Below are 26,575 nucleotides of genomic sequence, written 5' to 3'. Positions count from 1 at the left end.
CCTCACACCTCCAAAAACTTTTCAGGAAAATAAAACAACCCCCCAAAAATAGTGTGTGTGTGTGTGTGTGTGTGTTAAGCCATTTTGGTCAATAAGTGAACAAACAAATGTGGAGACTGAACCATCATGATTTGTGTAAAAACATGGAAATGAACAAATGTGGACATGTCAGCAGATTTTTTTTCTCCAAAATATTGTATTTTTTTTCTCCCAGCCCTTAAAAGTAGCCAACACATCTATTTTACATTTGAAAAATCTCATGGCGTGTCACTCAACAAAAATGTCACCGGAGCAGATTCAGTTGATTGAAATAATGATGATCTCATTTTAATTTCTTTACAAGTTGGCTTAATGTGATATCTGTGCCTGTTTGGTTGAACACAAAGCTTACTACACAGTCGTATGAATGGCAAGAGGTTGTGTGTATCTTCTGCCGTCAAGCGGAAGAGCGTTTCATTGTTCTGCCTGTCACCACTGCATAACTGGCCTACATAAATCAACCGATTTGCATTGTTTGTGCTAAATAAATCATCATACTCGGACTAATTACGTTGGATTACTTCCCACGGCACAGCAGATGATCCCCGTCTGTGCTTGGGAATAACTGATCTAAAACCATTCAAAAATGTCCGCAATCTAATTTGTTTTTGTAATTGCCAGAACAGATTTGATCCGCGATCGTTTACTCGGCATTGACCTTAGACCAGTGGCTCTCACACCGGGGTTGGTGAGTTGTATCTTGGGTGTTCATGAAATCATTCCCGATAAACAATGCATCATTTGAAAAATGGCACATTTCGGAATCGACAAACCCATTTCTTTATATAAACCTTAGTCGCAAAGGGCTTCACATGCCCACAGGTGACGAATATTCACGACATCCCCTGACCTCAGCCCTCAGGAGGGCAAAGGAGGAAAAATGAGAAACCTTGAGGAGGGCCCGCAGATGGGAGACTCCCCCTTCCAGGATGACTAGACTGCAATGGATGCCAAGTGGGCAACATATGACACAAAATTTTACTATGCAATGTGAGAATAATGTCAAAGTCCCTTTCACAAGATGAAAACGCTGCAGGGAGACGTCCTCAGTGACCTTTGTGGTTTTTTTGGGTATTCAGGGGTGCACATGGCAGCCATGTTTTAATTAAGAATATGAGGAGGTCCCTGAAAAGGTCACAAATTCTCAACATTCCGATTAGAATGAGCACCTCTAAAGATCAGATCCCAATACTGACCTCATATTTTCCTTTCGATGCTCCATCAGTGCATTTCATGCTACACGCCCAAAGACTGGAACCCAAGCACCAGCACGCCCCTGCTCACAGCGTCTGCTTTGGCCGGCTCCCTCCAATAACCTAGCTGTAAGACGCTGCAAAGAATGTTGCTTGAATGCCATCGAAGGCTCAGCATCAGCAGCTGGAGGAGCCGATGCAGAGCAGCTGGACACAGGAGAGAAGATTTGGCCGTGAGCTTGAGGTTAGAGTGCGCGCTGCAGGAAGGAGGGAGGCAGGAGGGGGGGGGGGGGGGTGAACGAAAGGGTGCCGCGCTGAGGATGGCGTCACGAGAGTTTAACAAGGAGACGGAGGACAGGGAGGAGGGAGATGAGAAGATTTCAAGAATACGGCAGCTCATGCAGAAGTGAGACGAGGGAAAGATTAAGGGTTTCGGAAGCGGATTGAGTGACAAAAGTGGAAAGGGGAAGAGAGAGAGAGAGGGCTTTTGTCAGCAGGTGAAAGGCAACAGGGTGCCCCCCGATAAACCGCGGAAAAGATATGAGGGGTTACGCCGAGGGCAGGCGGAGGGAGGCATCGGCAATGGCGGGCAAAACGGGAGAGAGGGAGCAGACAGTGAAAAATATCTGAGCAGCGTCGAATGTCGGAGTGGCCATGTGTCTGCGCGCTGAGCGGCGGCCCTAGTTAGATTAACAGCAGCAAATTGAGTTTCCCTTAGAGGGGAATTTACTTAACGTGCTGCCGCTGGAGCTTGAACGAGCCCTGATTCTTCTTATCATATTGTTCAATTGAAAAACGGACATGTTGAAAGCTTTTCTATTCAAGCCCCGATTACACCGGTCCGAGATAAGACAGAGGCTACGAAGCGGTGAACGAAATAGTGCCCGTATATCGGATAGACAGACGTGCCTTTCCAGATTGGCTATTTTTAGGGAGGAAGTGGCAGCCAGTAATGTGTTGGAGCAGGTCATTAGCTCGATAAGTAGACGGGGGAGTCTTTGAATATGCGCCGCACCAGAAATGCCTCTTTCGTTTAGGAAAATAGGCCAGGAAGGGTCAGCGGTAATCTCGACACACCATTAGCGGCCACGCGGCGGGGATGTCACGGTGAAGGCGTCGCATTTGTGCACGCTGATACATCAATGACAATATGGACTCTCAACAGCAAATACATCCCGTGTCACGCTCTGGACACTTACCCGTGGCGGGCCATGTAAGTTAGTACTTTGGCCTTCAGTTACCCGACTTCATCCACATCTTCATACCATCGCTAGCACGTTGCAAATATATAAAACATGTCATGGTTTATATCAAATGCAGGGATGGGCAAGTTAAATGCTGGAGTGTGGCGCCACAATTTTTCATGCCACTGGGGGGGCACATAGGACTCCGCACTTCCAAACCAAATGTGAATAAAATCAAATAAAATGACACTTTAAATATGATGTGCACACATGTAAAATATGTGCTTTTAATATGTTTCATTTTTCATAACTCTTCAAGACAATTATTAGGACTCCGCATATTGTAGTATCAGGCAATGTAAGACCCTCTGTAAGTGCAGCTAAGCCATGTCTGCCATCTAGTGGTGAATGGTGATGTTACAATTTAAAACTAGAGTCCAAACCTATATATACTCGGCACTCACAAATTTGCATTTTCTCAGATTCAGTTTTTTTCCCCCGATGCACACACACACACACACACACACACGCACACATATATATATATATATATATATATATAATATTCCCCTCCATTTTGGGGGGAAGGGGGCATCGGAGGATTAATCAATCGTCTGCTCAGAATACAAAAAAAGCATATAAAAAAAAATACACCTTAATGACCAGAGATATTCATTCAACGTATTCATGTGTTGTCTGAACGTGGCTGTATATGTTTCCATTTCTACTAGAAATCAAAAGTGAAGAGAGTCTGTGTCACCGAAGTGCACAGGTGCACTTGATGAATGGGAAAAAATGATCATTTCAGCAGTCTAAAAAGAAAAAAATCCACACTCTTTATTTTTGCCCATTTCCTCACTTTGTCAATAAAAACTAAAACATTGCAGTGCATTGTATGTGGAGCCTCCAACACTATACGGGGCCGCAGTTTTTCAATTTTAGCGCTTCGGACATTGTGCGGTGCTCGGTGTCTCGTGCGTGGCGAAGAGTTGCTGACTGTCATTTTTGCGCCACGGTTCACTTGAGTCGCTTGAGACATGAAGGTTCATGTGTACTGTAACGAACTCAAACGACTACATTAAGGCGTAGTCGGTGTTGGTGCTCGGCTTAGGCCTCGCGCGCGTCATACGCGGTCGGTTAACAAAGGCTCCTTTCTTCCCCATCTGTGTTCTGACCTGAAGGAATGGCAGAGGAGGACACGACTGAAGAGTTATCGAGTCAGGGACAGTGAGCCTTTGTAATTCTCCGCAAGAACACAGAGCTGAATGATGCCACGCCATACGTGCGAGGCCGCGCGCGCTTTTATGAGAAGGGGATGATAACCTTCCCCAAATTTACCGTCTTTGACGTATGTGCCGCCATTGCAGTTTTGCCGCGTTCTGACCCCTCAATTAAATGTTATCCATTACGGAAACACACTCGAGCGCTATTATTAATTAATTCCTTTATGTTCCGCCATAACAGTGAAATCGAATTACTTAAGTCAGAGCTAGTGATAAATTAGTTATTATGACTTTTGAGGAGAGTCAAGCAACTTAAAAATGTATCGCTGCAGCTTATTTCACGGTTCACTAGCACCGAGGCTCATTAATGCTGAAGCCGTGTGGCAAAATAACAATTTGGGGCCTCTTTCTTGTCTTAGCCGGCGCATAGTGGCGCTTTTGTTCTGGTATTAGTTGAGTCAGGGCTGGCCCACATGAGCCCCTAATCCCAGTTAGAAGTGCTGCGGCAAAATCAAAAGCCCTAATCCTGCATTAGCATGAATTTGCCTTTAGTTTTTCCTTCACGAGGAGGGTTTTCTCCTACCTCGCTTTGAAAATTTTTGGATGAGGCCCCTCTTCCCCTGGCAGTGCACTGACATTTCAGCGATGAATCAGCGATGTGGTGATGTTTTCAACCGCTTTGGCTGACCTTCATGTATTTGTATGTGTGTTTGTGTGTGTCTACAGAGTGCCTACCCCTGCTGAGTGAAGCCCAAATCACATTTCAGTCATCTCCAAGCAGCCTACAGTGGGACCATGCATCTGTGCAGCACAGGCAGAGGAGCACTGGTCCAGTTCAGCAGGCTGATCCCCGGGTTCCGCCCAAGGACCTCCCCCCTGTGTCTCCTTCTGCATCTCATCATCCTGCTAATTACAGTGACCGATCTTTCCGCAGTACCAGGTATGTCTGGTGTGTTTTCCTTTTCCTCGTCATGTTATTGAAGCATACATGCACTCCTTCACTCGCTTGCACATGGTGCAAGCGAGCCCCAGTCACAGACAAACGTTCAGCTTTCAGGATCAATACAAATGCAGACTGAGAACACTCACAAGGAGATGCTGACACACAGACTAATTCAGAAGGCCGCACCCCTTCAATGCACACACAAGCACTCAAATACGACAGTATTCACAACTACAGTGATACCTCCACTTAGGAACATCTCTTCATACGAAATTTGATGCATTTTTATGCTTTAGAAAACATTTACCGGGTTTGTCTGAATTTTTTGGGTGCTTGGAACGGATTAGGACATTTACATGGAAAACGTGTCTCTACTTACAAAATTTACTTCCAGGACCAATTCATTTTGAAATTAGAGGTACCACTGTATTTTACTTTGTAAGAGTTTGTTTCTTTGCAATCTATTTTGCTGTTCATTTATACAATACAGTGGTACCTTTCTTTAAAAATTCTAAACATTCAACACGGTGGAGGAACACATGCGTGTCCATAAGACTTTTTTGCACAATACTGTATGTCCGTTTCCATTCATTCCAGTCCGCTCCTTTTGTCTGAAACCTTCCTAAATTCTTGCGAAAACAGGCTGTCCTACATAATCATTTGGTTGCCATAGCAACTCAAATTCGGCGATCGCCGGGGAGCATTTCTCAGGAAATAGGCAGGACGTCTGAAGATATTGGACGTTGACATTGAAATAGACAACCAGTCAATCGGAGTTGAGCATTTCTTGATGTCTTGCCGTCTTGTTACCTTCCGAGACAACCTTCCGACCCTTTTTCCAACCAATCGTCCGGGCCTCGCTTCTTCTTCTGGTGAATGGCTGCTGCTGTATAATCAGGTGTGAATGTATTGTACCATCGTGTGAAGATATGGGGGTACGTGTGTAGGATTTGGCACGCCCGTGTTTGCACTTCTGTGAGAAAGTGTGCGGGTGTGCGCGCGCGCGTGTCATGTAGAGGAGCGAAAGCCGCGATGTGAGTACATTGGAACTGGACCGTTGCTTGTTAATGCGTTTTGATAAGCCGGGAGGTTCCATCAGCATGTTTCTCATCATCGTTTTGATGACAACATTTGCACAGATTTCCTGCCTCAGTGGTCGACACGCACACACCCACGCACACACACTCGCAAAACAAAGAATGCAAATTCCATTTCTCTGGAAGGTATTCTTGTTGTTGTCATGTTGTTTTTATGTTTGGCTAATTAGGTAATTTGGCTGTCATATCGGTGACCACACGTTTCGTCTACGCGGTATGCGGTGAAGCTATACGTTTTCTTGGCAACCTTTTTGTCGGGCTGTCGAAGCATCTCATGTAAAAAAAGGCATCGGAGAAAATACAGAGTATTATATTTCATTTGGGAGACATAGCACCAAATGTTGGAACTCTTTCAATGATCAATCGTGATTTAATCATCAAAATGGGCTTCAAGGCTTGTCAGACCACGGCTGATTTCGGTGTCAACCCCTGAACATCAGTCATTTTTCTAACTACGAGCCAAATGCAATTTGTAACAGCAGCTCTTGCTGTCTTTCAAAGAGGATGCATTTCACTTGCATTTACCACTTCCAAGGGACTGTCACATCCCGATTTGTCGCCGCCATATAGACTTCCCTTCCTCCCGATGTTGATTGCTTCGTTACACCTGCCACCGCATCGCAGCCTGTCAGTCAGTCACTTGGACGATCACCAAAAGTAGGCAATGGGTAGGAGATTAGCCTGCTCCGGTGAAAACAAGCGGAAGCTTTTATTAAGAGAAAGATTCCCCTCATTATGCCCCTATTTTGCAGGCGGCTCGACACAACCGCCATGTCATAACAAGTTTTTGTTGCGTGCAAATCCACCCAAAGTCAGTGCCTTGCTGGGGGCTTTTCCCTGGCTTTAAGAAGAGGCTTAAGTGGTAACATTGCCAGCGGGGTCGCTTTTGCAAGAGGATTGGTGTTGAAGCGCATTTAAGGGAGTAGAGAAAACATTCTGGACTGTACATAAAGCCAACGAGATCATGTTCGAGCTCAACAAGGCATATGAAATTCAGGCATAATCCTGTCACAGGAACAAGGCAGTCTGAGGTTACAATTTATTTTATTTTATTTTTTTTTGTAGTTTAGCAGGTTTTAGGGGCTCACGACTCCCAATGTCCCCGAGCCTCTCTTTGAGATTAGTCGGCCAGATATACGGTGCTCTGGAGACTTCACGTGACAGCTCCAAATGTGTTCTGATTGACTGCGCTGTGCCAACTGCAGCTTTATGTATCATCCTGGTGAGGATTGTGGCTAAGCATTAAATGAGACCACTTCATTTCTGACCCTCTGGGATTTGCTTGATTTATTTTTTTTTCTTGAAGTGGGTTTCTTTTGAGAAATAATACAAAAACACCCACCGAGGCGTTGCTACATCTTTGAAAAACAATCTTCGCATGACCCAAATGCAAGCCAGAAAATGTGTTGTGGTCTGATGACACCCGGGAAGAATTTCTGGCCTCAATTTTTTCATTTTGCGCCAAAACAAAATTGCACAATCACCAGAGGAATGCCACTCCCACAGAACAATCTGCTGGTGGGAGTATTTCTTCAGCTGGAACTGGGGCTTTAGGGACGGGTGGGGTGATGTTTACGACAACTTTTTTTTTTTGTCCTAAAACCTCCAGATGTCTCATGGAAAGCCGAGGAAGAATCGACTGAATTCAAATGATGATTGTACTTTTTGGAGTGGCAAAGCCAAACCCAAAAATCCAAAAGAGAATCTGTGGTGTCACCTAAAGATGGCGGTGCACAGGATAGGCTCTCAAAATCAAACCGGTCCTGTCTATACAGCGTAAACTTTGAGGGTAAAATATTAAGAGTAAATTTTACACTGGGAAAGAAAAAAAAAATAGGACAGATTTTTTTTTTCACTCAGAAAAGTACATTTTACTAGGAGAGTTTTGGCGTAACTTTTGCTTGCATAGTCTTAGTTCATTAAAATGAAATAACTAAATAAATACAGCGTTGCAAAACGAGCCCTGAGCATCCGACAGTTCCTCGCCGAGGAGAACGTTGCGGCGCTGGAGCAAGAACTCCTTTTACTGAACAACCCCTCGCGAGCTCAGAGGTCATCAACTTCCGGCCTTTTAGTCATTCCAAAAGTCCAGGACCCACACACACGGCGAGGCATCTGTTTTCTGTTTTACAGCCCCCGTTGATGGAGCGGCCTGCCAAAGAACCTCGGGGCTGCAGAGGATGTTCTTGTTTTCAAAACTAGACTCCACACCCATCTTTTTAATCCACATTTTCAGTAATATTTAACTTTCTGGTTTGCTTAACGTTTTAAGCTGTAAACTACTATTTATTTACACATACTTACTATTTTCAGTACTTTTAGTCTTTTATTACTATTTATTTTATATGGCTCTGATATTTTAATTTATTATTTATTTTTGTATTTTTCTCTTTGGGTCCTTGTGGGTGGTGGGGTGGCCATGCGTTGGGGTGAGGACTGTGTGTGGGGGGGGGGGGGGGAGGATTGCGTGAAGCACTCTTGGTTTAAGGATGATGTATAAAAGGCGCTTTCCAAATCAGGTTTGATTGATTGGTTGATTTCGCTTCGGAGATGCGAAAACGCGCAAACAGCCTTTTAGAATCCGTAAGTGATTATTTGATGGCGGCTTTATTCTTTTTTCAGCTCCTATTCTGTCTTCAGAAAATCAGGAGTGAGTCAACACAGCAGGACCTGAGCCGCCCAGACTTAGGGGGGGTGGGAGGAGGGATTCAGGTTGCCATGGTAAGGGTCATCCTGCCTTCACCCTGATGGATCGCAGCGATTCTGTAGCTGACGAGGAGTTAAGCTGGCCACCATGGCAACAGGCCACAGACAGATAGCAAAGGGGCGGGTGAGCGTTGGGGCGCTTTGATTGATCTGACTCACTTGCGAGGAAAAATGTAGGTTCGGTCATATTGGCTCAATGGCCGGCTTGGAAAATTGCTGTTTTCGTGCAGAGGGCAATTGCAGCACTTTTCTAATCCTGCACTCCAACACCAAGCATAATATTCCCCATCATTCTCCTCAACTTCCCCCCTCTGGGTAAAACAAATTCACAGTGATGTTGATGGGCTGACCGAAATGGTCAAGATCTTCACAATTTACAAGTGCAAATCCCCCGAGGTGATGCTTCTGCTGACAAATTGACCCGCCTGCTATTAATGCACACCAATTAGATGCTTATGTTTGTCATGTTATGCGCTTAATGCTTGCATAAGAGTGTCTTTTGCTGCAGTTCAGAGCTTGACTGGGCTGGAAAAAAAGCAGAGTGTAAGAGAGTTGGACACAGAGAGGCGTTCCTCTAAAGCCCAAGCCAATCTTTTATTTATGACCCACTGGAAGTCCTTCAGCGTGTCCTCCAGATGATAACCAGGAATTTTTGCTCAACAAAATGCAGCACAAAACAAGTTGGGACATGGTCAGCAGGGTGTTTGTTGTGTCATTGGTCAACATTCACATGCATTTTTTTTTTGCTTTTCTCCTCTCAGCTGCGCCCAAATTCACCAAGATTCCCACAGACCAGATTGGAGTATCAGGGGGCGTGGCGTCGTTTGTGTGCCAGGCCACCGGGAATCCCAAGCCGGTCGTCTACTGGAACAAGAAGGGCAAGAAAGTCAACTCTCAGCGTATCGAGGTGGTTGTCACAGTGCGCAATGTCAAAGTCGATCGTTTGCTGCATGGCATGCGCCACTTTGGCAAAGAATTTAGATTTTAGAGTCTCTGCATGTACTTTTTAATCAAATAGCCCTGAAGCACATGTTTTAGCGAACAGTACATCGCTGCAATGCTTCTGACAGTGTATAATTACAGCCTGTTTAAAAATGTCATCTGTTTCCTAAACATGAAACGGGAAAGTACCATGTGAAGTCCACACTACCCAGAAAAGTGCCAAGTTGCCAATTTTAAATGATTCATTAAAAAAAAAAAAGGCAAGTATATCAAATGGGGCTTCAACGTCAGTAAAAATCACGCGGTTCTCTCCGCTCTTGGAAGCTGTGGGAGCTGTCAATCAAGCACCACTAGTACGACTTGGGAAAACAGGATGCTATTTTGTCAAGTATCTTATGACTTCACATAAATACACGTTGTAGCCTCCAAAACATCTCCACTTTTGATCTTCCCATCACTCATTTGCCGCGGCGGACAACGAGGCGCTCCAAAGCAGCCACACCGGCTAGAAGGTCCACACGGTGGTTTATTAAAAAAAAAAGAAAATCATAATAATTTACCTCTTTCTCACTTTTCCACCTTTCTGTGGGTTATCTGCACTCATGTAAAAAAATAAAATAAAATAAAAATACAGGAACCCAACTTAACATGATGACCCAATTGTGTAATTCCAACAATGGTGTCAATTTGTATCCTTCGCCTTTTTTACAACCTTGAATTTTCATCAGAACACAGGTGCGACATGGCGAACACTCCTTCAAAACCAGCATTAACATTTAATTGGCAGCCATTACAATCATTACGTGCTAAAAGTTTTACGGTTCACTCGAAGGCAATATTCTGCATTATGTTCTTTGGCAGTTGAGGCCCAGCCATTGGGAAGTGGGGTTAAATGAAGCAATCATTGGCTTGCTCGGAGGGATGAACAGATGTAAACCATTGGAAGCCAATTTTCTTTTTTGGGGGGGAAGTGGGGGGGGTCATGCACCAATGAACAACTTGTATCTAATTGAAGCTTTAGTATGTGGGTTTTTTTTCATACGTGCATGCTACTAAAACCATGACCGCTACTAAGACTTGCCTGAAAATTAATCATTGATTGTCACTTAATGCATGGTACCACATTGCATTCCCGACAGTGAGCCCAGAATGGTAAGTATAACTTGCTGGGGTGTCTTGCCACAAGACACCAGATTCCTCCAGGTATGTGTCGAAATCAGGGGTGTCAAACTTTCCGCAGAGGGCCGGTGGAAAATCTCATTATTTATTACCCATGACAATTTGACATTTCGGTACAGATTGCAGCACGAATCATGATAGTTGACACACATGATTTGCTCCCGCGGGCCACATAAAATGACGTGGGGGGGGGGGGGCGTATCTGGCCCCCGGGCCTTGACTTTGACACATGTGGTATAAATGATGGGGTCAAGTACAGTACTGATAATTAATATAAACTCCACACTGCTGTTAAATTTCTGTCACAACTTCCACATTACTGCTCAATGTAACTTTGTGGATTTAGATGCCGCTTGAAATTTACCCCAAAAATAACAACCAAAGAAAAATATGAGCAATGATGGACCAAACAGCCGATGCAGTCGTACATAACCCGAAACCACAACTTTAACCCCTTTGTGGTTTTGTAAAAATTTTTGGTGGTGTAAAAGCGGGACACCAAATTGAGATTGTGACAGGTAAAATATTGATTGCGTAATCATGCCTTTCATGACGTGAACAAAAAAAAACAAACGATCATTGGAATGGAATTACTTTTGGAACAAGATACAGATGACAACAAAGAAAAATACAAACTTGTGACCCCCTGCGCCCTTCATCAAATTGACCCTCATATTTATTTTCAAAGCTCTTTCTATCGTGCCAAGATGACACCAAAAGCACTGGCGTACACGAAAGTGGCAATTGGTTTCAAGGAAGTACGCTGCTAAATTTAGCGTAGGTTGTTACTGCAACGGCGTCTTTATTGCATTCGGATGTTTTGCTCTGCTGAATGGAGGTCTCGTTTGTACTCGATATACTCAAGCACTTCCGGTCCTTTTTGTTAGTTTTTTTTCTTCTCCAAATCAGATTATCTGCAATGTTGTAAAATTATCTTGAATTGTACAACAGGGATGAATAAAGTTTTCTAAATGTGAATCTAAAATGATTGTAAAGTGTTTGGAGACTCGTAGTTTGTGGTATATTCATGGTTTAAACGGTTCGCTCTAACTCTTCTCATTTACGATTGTGGATCCGCTTCCACTGCGACGACATTAATGTCTTTCTCTCTTGCCGTCCAGACCATCGAGTTTGACGACGGCGCAGGCGCCGTGCTGAGGATCCAGCCTCTCAGAGCACCTCGAGACGAGAACATCTACGAGTGTGTCGCGCGTAACAGCGCAGGAGAGCTGTCAGTCACGGCAAAGCTGGCCATTATCAGAGGTGAGGCAAAGGCGGCGGTGGCAAGTCATGATCCATCCATTTTCCGTTCCGCTTACCCTCATAAGGGTTGGGGGCGGGGGGGCCATGCTGGAGCCTATCCCAGCCGTCTTCGGGCAGGAGGCGGGGGACACCCTGAACCGGTGGCCAGCCAATCGCAGGGCAGACAAAGACAAACAACCATTCACGCTCACAATCACACCGAGGGACAATTTAGAGTGTTCTATTAATCTGCCATGCATGTTTTTGGAATGTGGGAGGAAACCGGAGTACCAGGAGAAAACCCAGGCAGGCATTGGGGAGAACATGCAAACTCCACACAGGAAGGCCGGAGCCGGAATCAAACCCTGCGCCTCTGCACTGTGAGGCTGACCTGGGAAGTCATGAACGAAACATTATTTCATTTTTGTACTTTCTGCCGAGCGCTCATGTACCGCTGTCAGGTCAGACTGACAATTTTTACGGATATGACAAAAAGTGATTTTTTGGGGGAAGGGGTGTAAAATTGCACCCCCCCCCGTTGAGCACAGGTGTTCAATCAGTACTGAGTGAGTCATTTTTGTCACCTCTGGACAAAGGAGCCCATGTGCTTCATCATTCTCTTACATGTGCGGGCCCCTGGCTTGGGTTGTCCCCCCCCCCCCCCCCCCCCCCCTGTTGCCGTAGCGAGCCGGGCCAAAGCCTCGACCTCCGCATGAAGCTGCAGTTGACTGTTCTTTTTATGGTCGCGTCAGGCTCGCAGGCTATCAGAGCTGCTGTATCCCAGCATGCCCCAATCACTCGCGCATCCTGGCCAGAGTGCCGGTTAATCACTGGTTCGCAGCCTCCTTGGAGGAATGCTCTCCGATGTGGTACTCCAACACGCGATGAACTTGACTTGCAGCTGTGAGCGCTGGCCATCTGCCCAGCACAGCAGCAAAGGACAAAGAAATAGGAAGGGATGGCCGCAACAGCGGCTAGGCCGTGAAAAAAAAAAAAGTGGGGGGGGGGGGGGATTAGACTTGAGGCTGGCAGACAACCCGTATCTGCTGGCGGAAATTGAGGAAGCAAAGGCGCGAGGGAGGAGGGAGGTCGAGGAGAGGTGAAGCACAGTTGCTAGAGGGTGAAGAAACGGGTGGTGGCGTGAGTCAAGTGAAACAAAAAAGATGGAATGGGATGACAGAGGAGTGGAGGGGAAAGAGGGAAAAGAAGGCAAGAAGGGAAGAATGGCTTCTGCCCACTGATGAACAGAAGGTTGGCCCGGGCGTCCCTTGGCCATCTGTTAACCCGGCCCATCATCTTTGTACACAGCCCCAATCTAAAAGCCATTACCAGATGACCGACACCCGGGGGTGGGCGAACCTCTCGGCGCGCGTGCGCTCCCATTGGCCTTGTTTGTGTTTGTGTTCACTTGAATCCAAATGACGTCATTGTGACATCTTTGATTTGATTCCTCCTAATCAGCAGCTCCACGCACCGAATTGAAGAGAGGATTGCGAGGGACGTCAACAACGTTTAACCTCACGTGTAAAAAAACAAAACAAACAAATCATCCAATGAAATTCTTTTTTTTTTTTTTGCTCACGTGATCAGCCATGTTCAGATCAGCAGGGAAGGCCGAAGACTCGTAGTGCTCGTTTTTCATTTGTTTGCTTCTTTCTCTAGAACCCTAATCAATTAAGATCAGCCCATAAAATCGAATTCATGTGGCAAAGCAAACTAAAGCTAATCTGGCTCAATTGTACACTCATCAGTAAGAAAATTAGGTACATGTCATGAAGTTATGTCAAGAATTCAAAATAATGCTCAATCAATTTTCAATTTCAGAAGTATAATTTGAACAATACAATACTTTTGTATTTGTGATATTATACTGATTGTCGTTTCTAATATTTCGACCATCTCTTGGAGCTCAGCAAGCTAACGACTTTGAGTGTGACGCAGTACAGTTGTACGCCACTACACCGCAAACAAACCAAACACATCGTATCGTGAAGCCGAACCACAAGATTACAAGATGAATTTTCCTGTGTTTTCTGTCACGCAGGCTGAATTTTTAAAACCGGAATCGCCAAAATCAAATCCGTGCGTTCGTCATGTTCTCCTGGTAGAATTGGATTGTGTTTTGTTAAAACAACAAACTGGCTGGATGACAAGACACCGAGCCGATTCTCAATCCGCGTGGCCGTCTGACAACTGCAGATAAACATCCGCGCATTTGATCGAGTATGTTTTCAGGCAAGCGTTTTATGGGATGAAACACAGCAGCACTGCGCGCAACTATGTTAGCATGACCTTCACCCTCATTGTTTTTTAATATAAAGGCTTAAAGGCTTCGACTTCACAACACTTTAAAGGGCACGATATGATAATCACACTTAGACGGGGTTCCGTCAGCCCACCCCGTTGTTTGGCTTTCCTACACGGTGGTATGCTTAACAAAAAAAAGCTCGTGACCACTCGCTAAAACGGCAATAGGCAACGTTATCACTGGAAAATTCAGCCGCATTCATTTTTTTCACTTCTTTTGTATTAGACGGTAGCCATAAGAAGAAATATAAATCTGTCTACACAACGCCAATTATTTCCCATCATCTTCGACAGTACAACTCACTACATTTGAATATTTTGCACGTATGACTCGAAAGCCCTGAACCCCAACAAACTATAAAATATGAAGACATGTCATCCACGACTGGCGTTAAGTATAAAGTCTCCCAAAATATCAAACGATACATTCAAGAAAATAGTCTCTGGGCCATTGATGTCACAATGATGCTTTCCATTAGTGGCCAAAGCTTCCACTTGTGCAAAAAAAAAAAAAAAAAAAGCCAGTATTTTAGTCCACTACCATGCTCTATGTCACCATTTAGTATAATGGTTGACCGACCTTAATAGCAGCTCGTGTGGTGCTTGTGGTGGGCCTCTGGATGTGGTTTACTGCTCTAATGGACAAAGATGTGGCAGGCTATCGTCACTGAGCTCTCGGATGTTACCTTTTCTGTTCCATTACACACAAGCTAGCTCATTTCACAATCACATTTCTTTCACTACTCTCCGTGGCTTCTTATGGCCCACGGCAGGCCGTTTCTAATTTCTTCTCTTCTTGTTTTATTCATTTTTTTCCTGCCTGACCTCAATGTCTGTCCGAACGCTCTCCTCGACCCCCCACTTTCACTTTCGCTGCAAACCAAGCACTTCTATGCACATTGCAATCATTTCGTTGAGCCTTCAGGAAATGTGGATATCTGCACTTCTGCATGTTGGAAAACCTCCGGTGGGCGAGAGGCTCTCATCGCTGCAGCAGGGGTGTGTGCTTGTTTGTGCTGCGACTGCGTGCAAACGCGTTAACTCCTTTAGGAGTGCAGGTTGTGATGCGCATGTTTGTGTGCGGGTGGTTTGTGCAGTGTAATCCTGATTATACTCATTTCCCGGTGCCCCATTTTAGGAGAAAGGGAAGCGTGAAGTGGGGGAGGGGGGCACGGGGTGAGGGAGGAGAAGGGAAGAGAGATGATCTGCCGCCACCATAAACACCCTTCATATGATGGACAGTCAGATCAGATCCCCCCCTCCCCCCTGGTGTCTGCTGCACTGGCGGCTCGAGCAGCAGAAAAAAACATCTCGTCCTGCAAGAGGATTACACTCCTTGAGTGGAGAAACTTTTTTTTTAACTTCCTGTCTCCCTTTTCTCCTCCTCGCGCACAGGATTCTCCATGCTTGTTTGCACGGAAATGCGTGCGTGCGTGCGTGCGTGTGTGTGTGTGTGTGTGTGTGTGTGTGTGTGTGTGTGTGTGCGTGTGCGTGTGCGTGTGTGTGCGTGTGTGCGTGCATGCGAGTGACACGGCCGTGTTTGATGTGTGTGTTTAGCGCTGGCGGATCAGAGTGCTGAGCCGAAACAAGGCTCGTAGATAGAGGTGACTCGCCGGCCTTATTTTTCATTGTGTTGTGTGGTGATCTATTCTCATAAAGGGCCATTAGCATTTAAAGTGCTCCTCCTCAGTCTATAGGAGTCAAAGCATTAGAGCCTCTGAGGACTGCAGATTATTCCTGAATCAGGCTCCCCGCGATCGTCTTTTATTCGAGGCTTCTTTCATGCACGCGGGCCCTTCCTGACACAAATGAACCGGAGGAAGAAGAAGCAGCGGGTCTCTCAACCTGGACAATGCTGATTTTTTTAATTTTTATTTGCCGTTGTGTGTGCGCGCGCGTGAGGGACGGGAACAAAAAGCTTAGCGACACGGGAGAGAAAAACTGGAATCGGTTTTGTGTGTTTGCATCATTTGCAACGAGGTCCTTGACTCTGTGTGTCATTTTGAGCATGTGTGTCGGTTCGAAGAATGAATTGCATATTTGCCCGAATCGGGTTGCTTATGCCGCCTGCTTTTTGGGCACCCGGCCCGGATGTCCTTCTGTAAACATCGTCGGGCCAAAATGTACGTGCTCAACTTCGTCATGCGCACAAACACGCAGCTCCGGGAAACAATGCCGGCTGGTTCCTTGCCAATTGTTCCTGAAAATGCTGTTGACACGCTCTGTGTTTATAGACGAGCTGCTCGGTTTTCCGTATGCCGTCTTATCAATTTATCCAGGAGATGAAAAATAAGCTGTACTTTTTTTATTTTTATTTTTTTACTGCAGTGTTTGTGTCTGATAAATGATTCATTTGGTGAAAAGCGTGATCAAGGCCATGCCTGCAGTATCTATTTCAAGCAGCCGCTGACTCATCCAGGAGGCTAGCTCGATACCTAGAGCTCCTACATCCCATCCCTCTTCTCCTCACCAGTCAACCGTAACGTAGCGTCCCGTACCTGTGACATGTGCGCTATCTGCAGAATATGCACGCGTCGGACTATCCATCCGTCAACAGTGATATAACAGCAACACATTGTTTGTATTGAAAAAAAAAAAAGTCAAACAGGAAATCCTGGAATGTTCCGGTGTCATTGTAGAAGTAACCACTTTTTTTTTAAATCAAAGTAAATATGAACACAATCTATAATTTTGGGGGAAAAAAATATTGGATGACAAATAAGAGATGCATAGTGTTTTTGCGTCATGCAGGTGAGCTCACTGTTGCAGTAGCTCACAAAAGTCCACTCATTATCATGTTCTTGACCATTTTCACATCGGGGTGTACTCCCTTATGTTGCCAGCAGTTTAGACATGAATGGCTGTCTGTTGGGTTATTTTAAAGAACAGAAAATGCACACCGTTATACAAGCCGAACACTGGCTAGCAAAGTGTAATTTCTCCATTATTGTCCCATGAAAAGGTATGATAAAACTGATGAAAATATGAGGGATATTCTCCACTTTTTTCCCCTCTGCAGAATATTGTTATTCATTTAAATGACATGAACGCAAATTATGATACAGGAGAATACCGCTCGCGCCCGGGAGGGTTTTCTCCACAAGAAAGCAACAAACACACTCAATGTTCAGTTGTCCTTTTTGTTAATGAAGTTCACCGATTGTGACTTTTGTGTTGCATAAATGGCGTAGCAGCCAGGAGAGATGTCGCTATAATTTCAATTTACGGTTCCATTGTCATCCGAACACCTCCACTGGTACCCTGAGGTGTACCGTCATGATGAAAAAAAAAAATCCAACAACCACCTCCACCCCCCCCCCCCCCCCACACACACACACACACAAAAACCCAACACTTCAGCGAGTTAATCCTCATTCAAGAAGATTTTGGTCAGAATCTGTGTTGCAGGGAATTTGACTTTAAATGGTCAACCGTGAATTGATAAATATCGACATGGAATACACAAAACGGATCCGCCCTGACCCCTGCGCGGTGGTGTGCGGTTATTAATACCCAGAGAGTTGATGCAAGTCACAGACGGCGTGGCGATAAAAAGACCATATCAGTCCTCTCAGGAGAAAAGGGAGGTTGAGGCGGGGCAGAGGGCAGCAGATGTAAGGCATAGCGTATTCTTGACCTCAGGGGACCATTCTGACCTGCCTATCGATATCCCTGCTCAACTTCCTGTCCCTCCTCCCCCTTTCACCAGTTCGGCGGGATCATTAGCATTGATCCGCCGTGGGATACTTGGGAGAGTTGGTCCACATCCTGCGTTTTTATCGCTGGGTTATTTCTCTGAACAGGGGCCGCACAAGCTATGAGATTCATTACTTTTGCCTTTTGGCGTCATTTCTCTCATCAACTCTCAACTGCGGCTGTTTGATGTTCCCATCCGACCATGACACTTCAAAGTAGATGAATTCCAACAACAAAAAAAAAAGATTGATTCTATCACCATTGAAGCTGTATTCCACCATAGAACAGTGCCTGGGAGCAGATGGCGCACATCTGTCATATGTTAAGGTAGCAGCAGGCTGCAGGCGGTGACGAAGAAATACAACGGGCACAACGAAGCGGACCTTTGACGTGGCCACGGTCAACATTTGGGACGGACTCCAAAGCTGACAACATTTGGGCGGCTTGTGTTGTCCTTCCGTCCAGGAGACTTCCGTAGGGCTTGATTTATCAGCCAAGGAAATTGCCACTGGTAATTGCTTTTCGGCTGCGGGAAAGTGGAATATGTAATTATAGGCGCAGGTCTGGAGGAGGTGTCGGAGTGTACGTGCAAGAGAGGTAGTGGTTAAAAGCGCAAGGAAAGGAGGAAGCAGAGGGGCTGATGGATGCTTGATTACATGTCTGACCATCTGGATTGCTGTCATCGAGATGCTTAATCCTATTTACTTGAGAGCCTGTTTGCGTATTCGAATCTATATGGAACTGGAAGCGACTGCTTTTCTACTCGGTGGGTGGGTTGGATGGATCAGTGACACAAGTGACAAGAATAGATAGCAAACATTAGCTAAAGTGTGGACAAAACTTTGGCCCTTTATTTTATTTTTTTGGTCCACTTATTTGAGTTAGGATGCAGCACTTTCAGAAAGGAAGGATGCTCGCAATTCCTTGCCATTGCTAGTCTAGTTCCACCAGAGGTACACTGAGCCAGTCCAAGGCCAGTTCCATCCATTTTCCGATCCGCTTTATCCTCACAACGGTCGCGGGGGGGGGGGGGGGGGGGTGCTGGAGCCTATCCCAGGGACACCCTGAACCGGTTGCCAGCCAATTGCAGGACCCACAGAGACAAACAACCATCCGCGCTCACACTCTTACCTAGGGACAATTTGGAGTGTTCAATCAGCCTGTCATGCATGTTTTTTGGAATGTAGGAGGAAACCGGAGTATCACTCGCTCACCGGGCCGCCCCAAGGCCAGTTGTGAACATAAATTGTTGTTTCAAGACCTCCCGAGGGTTTTTACATACCAAAAACACCTCACCAGGAGTGTATCCACAAAGTATCCATACGAGATGAGTGCATCATTGCCACGGCCACACTCGAAAAATCCCAGCACGTACACAACATGCACACATACTTGTCCGCAGCCTTACGACATAATAAGACACCCAGAGGCACGGGCACTCTTTCCAGATCGGCCTCTGTAATAGTCGCTGCATTTAAACAATTACTGCTAACAAGTCCTTATTACCCCTTTCGCCCTGCCTGTCCCTTTGATCCCGGCTTCTAATTGCAACTGCCGTTACCGAGCAGATCTCTGCATCGTTATTAGACGGGAATCGTTACAAGCACACAGAGCCTTACCGTGATATGCACACCGTTCAATGCCACCGTCACTGTCGGCGTGTGTTCGTCAGCGGGGGGTGGAGGGGGCGGAGGGAGGGAGGGGTGGGGGTCGTGTGTGTGTGTGTGTGTGCGTATGCGTGTGAACTATTATGACTTTTCTTTTCAGTAACTCTCTTACCAATGGGGCAGTATGTTTACCCTCTGTAGTGACGGCCTGTCAGAAACACGGAGAACCTTACTGCGCGTCTGCCCGCCTACTAAATCACCTAATGACTAGCTAGCTGAGAGAAGAAAAAAACAAAACCTGCGGCTTTAATGAGGACGGATATAGTGGCCCCGCTGTCTTTGCTAGTATCTCCTCTTTCAAGCCACTGCAGATGTGAAAGGCGGGGAACAGTGGCTCTCACATCACCGCGTTTGTGTGGATGTCTTATGTTTCTGCTCTGAGGGAGACAAGGGAGGATTTCACGCATGCTGGATTAACCCATGCAGCACTCTTTCACATGCGGACTAGGATAGATAGATAGATAACTAAATAGCTAGCTAGATAGGTCGCTAAATAGATGGAGAGATAGAGAACCCGAGTAGCTTTTGTGACACCAGTCCTGGTTTTTTTTTCTGGCATACCCCACATGGTGGATCATAATTTTGGTTCAGGGTGGATATAAAGGGAGATTTGCATACTGAAAGTTTCCAAATATCATGTGCTGGATGCCAGTGGCAACAAGAATGCAGTATCAGCACGTGAAAACTTAGTGCTATCTCACGATGATATGGAAGGAGACACGAATGTTGCAGTATCTACCAAACCGACTGCGTGCATGGCACCGGTATCAAAACACTTCAAAATCAAAATGGCCTCTCACAGCACATTCTACACAAAGGTGTGTTGTAGCAAGGTTTTCATCAAAGGGTGTTGTGAATTGGGACATTAGGTGCTAGAAAAAAAAGATGGATTTTGTTCTGTTGTGATTGTGTCAGTGCCGAGATGAAAAATGGATTCAAAATCTTCACCAATGTAAGGTGCAGCCATTTTGAAGAAACTGCGGCTTCAGATGTCACAGTCTGTCGAGGTCTCTTCCAAAAAAGGTTTTCAGAATCCCACTCACAGAAAGTCAAAGCTAAAAATGTCAGACAACTGGTTCTGTGCTAATTATTCTTCCCCATACAATCTTTTTGATTATTTGCCTTTGGTTTATTTTAATGCTTAATTGCCAATGGCGCCTCGTCCATTAATCCTGTTTATTTTCTACCCCCCCCCCCACCTCCAGAGGACCTGTTGCCATTTGGCTTCCCGAGTATCGATATGGGCCCCCAGCTGAAGGTGGTGGAGCGCACAAGGACGGCCACCATGCTGTGTGCCGCCAGTGGCATCCCCGACCCGGAGATTTCCTGGTTCAAGGACTTTCTGCCTGTTGAACCCAGCACCAGTCATGGCCGCATCAAACAGCTCCGATCAGGTGAGAAATTTCCACTTCATTTTCTAGCCTATTCAGGTTTACAAAAAGCAAAACAAACAAACAAAAAAAAATGCATCTCAAGCTTAGAAATGCTATCATATAAAATCCCCATTGCTCTAAATTTGGTGATTATCATGCTTTATTTGTGATTACGATCGAGAGATTACATGCTCCTCACTGACGCCGTGGGGATTTACAACCTTTTCAGAGCCAATTTGATGAATTTGCTTAATTCTGCAGCCAAGGGGAACGTCGTTGTTTTTAATCAACTTCCTGATGCTTAATAGGCGCCTCACCCTATACACGTATTATTTTAACTCCGCAACTCCAGCCGTGCCACAAAGCAACTCATGCCTCACAAACCCACTAAATTAAACATGCATCACAGAAACAGCTCAAAACCAAGGCCTATGGCGTCAGGCGGATTTTTTTATTTTTTTTTGACTGATGTGATGCTTTTTTTGTTGTTGTTACTCACACTGAAATCACGTCAAATGAAAGAATGTTTGCTTTTGGAGACAGGAGAGCACGCGTGTATTGACAGGCAGATCGAGGGATGAGCGTTTTGCACTAAAGACAGTTTGCTCAGCTTTGTTTGTGCTCCTCTGCAGAGACCACACAGTCTCTCCTGGAATAAGCAGACAAGCATTTCCTCAGCTATTTTTCCCCTCAGCTGTCCTCAGGGGTAATGAAAGTGATGGTGAGGCAAAATCGTTTTGCTGTAGCCCAAACCCACGTTCTGCGGGGCTCGTCCGCTTCGCCGGCCTCGCTATCTCGCCGCTGTCGGCCGACACACTTCACTGATCGCTCCTACCCCTTTGTCAACCTTTCATCTGCAATCTCCATTTGTACAAATGTGGCTTCGGAAACTTTCAAACATTTCTTGCAACAGTTGACCTACCTGGCTGTCAAAGGATTGACCTTATTCATGGATGTTTGGTTTCTTTTCTTTTTTCCATCACATCGCTAACATACTGTATCTATGCCAAACAATTTCCTATGATAGGGCCACAGCCTTGAAAGTCAAACACAATCTATTCCATCTCTTCCCGATGTGAACAGTTTTTACTGTTGGGAAAAAAAAAAATCGGAGCCAAACTGTCATCGTCATAAATCTTGATCAAAGTCACATTTTCATGACATTAACGCTCGTTCAAGCATCAAATACAGCCAGTTAATAGTACCAGCATAGAAGTAAGGTGATGGCTGATAAGATTAATTTACCGGTATATTTAAAAATAAGGTTTTTAACTAAAAGCATAGCATGGCTCAGTTTTTACAAGAAATGTGCTGCAGTTCCCTTAACTTCTGTAAGGAAGGAATATTGGCAGCTGGTGCAAATCCCTCACTTGCAAGAGCTCTGCCTGTAGTTCGCAGGCTTAGTAATGCTCACTGAAAAAAAAAAAAAAAATCCATCTCAAATTTGATTCATTACAACATTATGCTATTCATAGAATGAGCCACTTGTACACGCTAACTTGGACATCAGTAGGAAAATGTGGCAAATGATAACCAAAAAAAATATGTATGGATTCCCAAAAGTGACGTAAGATTTTGTTTCCTCTTTCAATGGTGGCCACAAAAGAGATATAAAACCTACACAAAATGCTAACCTGTGGTTTAAATATGCGTCCTATGACCAACTCCTTTTCAAAATGTCTTCGTTCAGTCAACAATGAAAATTAAGAAATGAAAAAAGAAAATCCCAATTTTCAGAGCAGCGTCTTGGCTTGCGGATCGATAACAATACAATACAATACAATACATGCTGATTTATATAGCGCTTTCACAACAGCAGCAGCTGTAACAAAGCGCTGAACAAAACAGTTAACATAAAGTAAAATAATAAACACAACACATAACATAAAACTCGGACAGTCGTGCAGTCCTAACCACTTTTCCGTCACACGCTTTGTTGTTTGAAGCAGTTTGAGATGAAAGAGGAGAGAATCAAAGTGTCCTTTATCCAGTGGATCAGAGACGTCATGCTGAAAATGTGCACACGTCGGCTACAAGCTAAGTTTCAAAGTCAACAAGAAGCTGTAGCATCCATTGACGAAAAAAGAGATTGGTTCACTTCTCCTGTCCCATGGAAATCCATTTCAATTCCAAGCGGCGACTCTCGGTTCCAAATACGCATCGGCGCTCTGCGCCAACGCTCCTCTCTCCTCATCCTCAACTTCAGCAGCCATCCATCCAGCCGCACCAACGCCGACTGTCCAACAGCGCCGACATCTCCACTGAACAAAACGGGGTTGTGAAAAATGCTGCCCATTACAGGCGCAAAAAACACAAGCGCCCCAGGTCTGTCCAGCAACGACAGTCAAATGGCGCCGACATTCCTCAACATCCTGTGGTAGCATTTCACCTGCAGCTGGTGTTAAAAAGAAATGTGACTGTCCAAAAAAAAAGTGTAAAAACAAGTGAATCTCCATAAAAACCTCAAAACACTCGACCCCGATGTTGATTATGAGTGTTGGCGATGCTTTTGACATACAATGTCGGTCTGCTTCTTCTCTTCGCACTCCTGGTTGACAAGCCAAAGAAAAAGCAAAACTGACACTCGGCATTATTCAGCTCGTCCTCTGCTGCTCGCCGCACTGCTGACGTAGGCTCGGGTCTCACGCGTCTCGCAAGTTGTCTCGTACTTCATCATCTACCGTCATATATTTCATCTCCCCTTCTCCGATTGTTATTTGGGCCTTTGTTGAGAGTTACCCAGACATGAGACTTATTCACAAGTGCAGCATGTGAGGCCAAGTATCACTCCGATGAAAAGAGAATCAAGACAAATTGCAAGGTACGGTTCAGTGTGAGGTTTTAATGGGATTTCAACTCAACAAAAGCACTACAGCGCCGAGCAACAAAATGTTGCTGTATAATGAACCAAACGCTGCCGTGAGACGCCTTAGAGGGAATCAATTACACCTGAGCGACGCACAAAGTAGTGGCAGGATGTTGTGTGGATGATGCTCCTTTCAGATCACTCAATTGAGGGCACCTTCCAAGCTCTGCCTCTGATTTTGGAGACGGCTGCCAACTCTCACTGGATCGCAGCCAGGGGTGTGTTTGGGGACATGTTTCTTTCCTTCTCTCTCTTTTTCTTTATTGAGATGTGGAAATATTCCTGTGGTTCGTATGGGTGAGGATGAAAAAAAAATGGTTTGGGATATTAACTGCACCCTATTTTAGAAAGATTCCATATTTCCAGAAATAGAGTCGCAATCAATTTCTGTCCCGCCAGACACAAAGTACATTAGTGTATTCCATCGGGCTAATTATCGAACTCCATTGTGCCCTTTTCAGGTCTGAAAAGGTTCCCTAGCCGTAAAAGTCAAGTGTCAAGGGTACATAAACAGCGCCTTTGAGGGGGTTTTGTTGTTTCCCGGAGGGCAACGCCTTAATGGCCCAGCCAGGATCTATTTGTAGGAATATACCGGCAGTGGTCTGTTTTGTATTCGTTACCTTCAATTGGGATTTACCCCACTTAATCTGCCTCTTAATACCCCTGCCATGCAATTATAGAAACCATCAATACTATATAAAAGCCCCCTGATCGCAACACATAACTGTGCGAGGCACATCTGGAGCAGTTCAAAACCGATTTTTCATCCAACAACATGACAAAAACATAAAACATTCCTATACGATGATTTAAAAATGCAACTGGTCATTTGTGATTGGATTCTTGCTGGGAGGCTGCATGTGCATGTAAATAGCGTTCAACCCTTTCATCCACCAATAATGAGAACCTGTAACCTGAGAACATGATAAGCTGTCCACTGTAGTGACCGCTGTCCCTGAAAGGGTTAAAGGCATGTTTTGTTTGACGTGGCAATGCATAAAAGCTAAAAAAAAAAAAAAGTATGACAGTGTATCTGTCAATATATGGCATGAGGGACTAGGAGTCGCAGAGTTTCCCCAAAGCACTTAACGGACTGTGACACCGACGGCCTAGCAGATGGCTTGCAATCTGGCCCCGGAGGTTGACTGCTGAGCAATGGATAGACCTGCCTGACCTACGAATCGTGGTGTGGTGAAAGGTTTGGGCAAATTTGGAAAGTTGCACAAGAAGGATGTGTTTTGTTTTCTTGATACTATGTTCATGTGAATTAAATACATCAATAAAACGACTTTATTTTGGATGAAATGAACAACTTTTGACATAGTGGAACAATACTAACAAGAGGATCGACTCAACTCACCTCAATGTTATTTATAGAGCACTTGAAACAAAGTGATGCACGTCATAAAAACATAAAGCATTCCAATCATGACTCGAAATAACAAAAGCCAGTTCATAGATTGGTGGCATACGACTGCAGGTGTTCCATTTGAGCCGGTCCAGCTATCAGTTCAAGAAGTATCATTTCAGCCAAGAGAGTCATCAAACACCTTCAACCATTTTCCTGCAACTGGGCTGACAGAGCTCACGTCTTTAAGCAGCTTACTTGTCCATTTCTTTTTCCTCAACTGTCTCTTTTTGTAGGTCACGCTTTAGCCGACCGATTGACCGCTGCTCGTTCGTGTATCCGCAGTATGCGTATATTGTGACCTTTGCGCTCGACAAAATTTTTTGCGTTCTTTATGTCGATCTGACGTCAGCACCGTCTGATAGTACTCCTGACTACACTTTGTTTCTGTTGGACACTTTTGGGCTCAAGGATTTCTTAATCCATTTCATCACATGCTTTCCCTTCATTTTGAACGAAGTGGGAGGGACCAAAGAAAAACAGGAGAGCCATGAGCTGTTTTCCTTTCATGTGTCTGGTGGATGATTGATTGCCGAGCTTGAGCTCTCAACGTTGAGACGAAAGTGGCTGAAAAAAAAATCGAACTTTATCCCCCTTGGAGAACGATGCACAAAAGCCCCTCACAAAGTAATCAAACTCATTTTATTTGTTCTTTTTTAATGGTGTACAAGCTGGATGCAATTGGATATGAGAGTGCACCATTAGATTCAATGTTTTACGACAGTTATCTTCTCTACGCCGTACTGCGCTACGTTTAATTTAAACGGGAAATACGAGCGGAAACGCTGTTCATTAAACCAACATTATGCAGATGTTGTAATGTCGAATAACACTCACGGCAACATTCCAACGCAGCGTTATTTCGTGACTGCAACTAAACCTTAAAATGATATTTACTCTTCAAATAGCATTAAGTCCGACATCAGAAAGCGATCCTATTTGAGTAAGAAGTCGGGGAACCGGGGCAGTTCGTTGGCCTTTTGATTTGCCGCAATTGGACCCGGTTCACAAATTTTTACGGGAGCATTTGCCTCCACCAAGACAGAAGCATTTATCCCACCCTGAAATTAACGTACGGCTACAAATGAGGATCCTAAACACTAAAACGAAGTCAAGTTTGAGCCATTGAAGCAGGATGTTGAGCAGCTTATTCTTAACGATATGGGCATAGCTCACAAGTGGACGTTTTCATTGTAGTTATCTTATAGTAGGCCCATGACTTTTAGGGCCATTGATAGCTGGCTAGCGATTTCCACCATTCAATCCTAAACCTAAATGCGTCTACACTCTTCTTCACTGTTGAAACCATACTCTCAAATAAATGTGGAAAATTGACATGGTGAAAACCCAGTTTTCGTCTCATTGGCCACAATTCAGTGATAATTGGTTCTTCGTCGCCAGACGTTTTCAGCGATTACCTTCCAACATTTATTTCGAAACAATTCCCTGAATTCATTTGACAGGGTCTCTAGCCGGGCCGCCCCTAGCTTGCATATATACTGCTCAAATA

At 44.9% G+C, this 26,575-nt stretch overlaps 1 protein-coding gene across 5 annotated transcripts in view; it reads left to right on the top strand.

The window, feature by feature from the left end:
* The window catches only part of ptprsb (protein tyrosine phosphatase receptor type Sb), a 76,869-nt gene that overhangs the window by 9,658 nt on the left and 40,636 nt on the right, over nucleotides 1-26,575 (top strand). For 3 of the 5 annotated variants that reach the window (XM_086129360.1, XM_086129357.1, XM_086129355.1), the window contains exons 2-5: nucleotides 4,366-4,579; nucleotides 9,147-9,295; nucleotides 11,628-11,769; nucleotides 20,624-20,812. In XM_086129360.1, the coding sequence (XP_085985486.1) occupies nucleotides 4,435-4,579; nucleotides 9,147-9,295; nucleotides 11,628-11,769; nucleotides 20,624-20,812 (625 nt within the window). In that variant the 5' untranslated portion in view covers nucleotides 4,366-4,434. The remainder of the gene's footprint in view (nucleotides 1-4,365; nucleotides 4,580-9,146; nucleotides 9,296-11,627; nucleotides 11,770-20,623; nucleotides 20,813-26,575) is intronic. The other 2 variants (XM_086129359.1, XM_086129356.1) reach the window with 1 other exon arrangement.

Source organism: Hippocampus guttulatus, chromosome 14 (genome assembly GCF_054856545.1).
Source record: "Hippocampus guttulatus isolate MCC_2025c chromosome 14, RoL_Hgut_1.0, whole genome shotgun sequence".
NCBI classification, from domain to species: domain Eukaryota; kingdom Metazoa; phylum Chordata; class Actinopteri; order Syngnathiformes; family Syngnathidae; genus Hippocampus; species Hippocampus guttulatus.
Note: the sequence above shows the minus strand (reverse complement) of the source record. Positions and strands in the feature narration are given on the sequence as shown.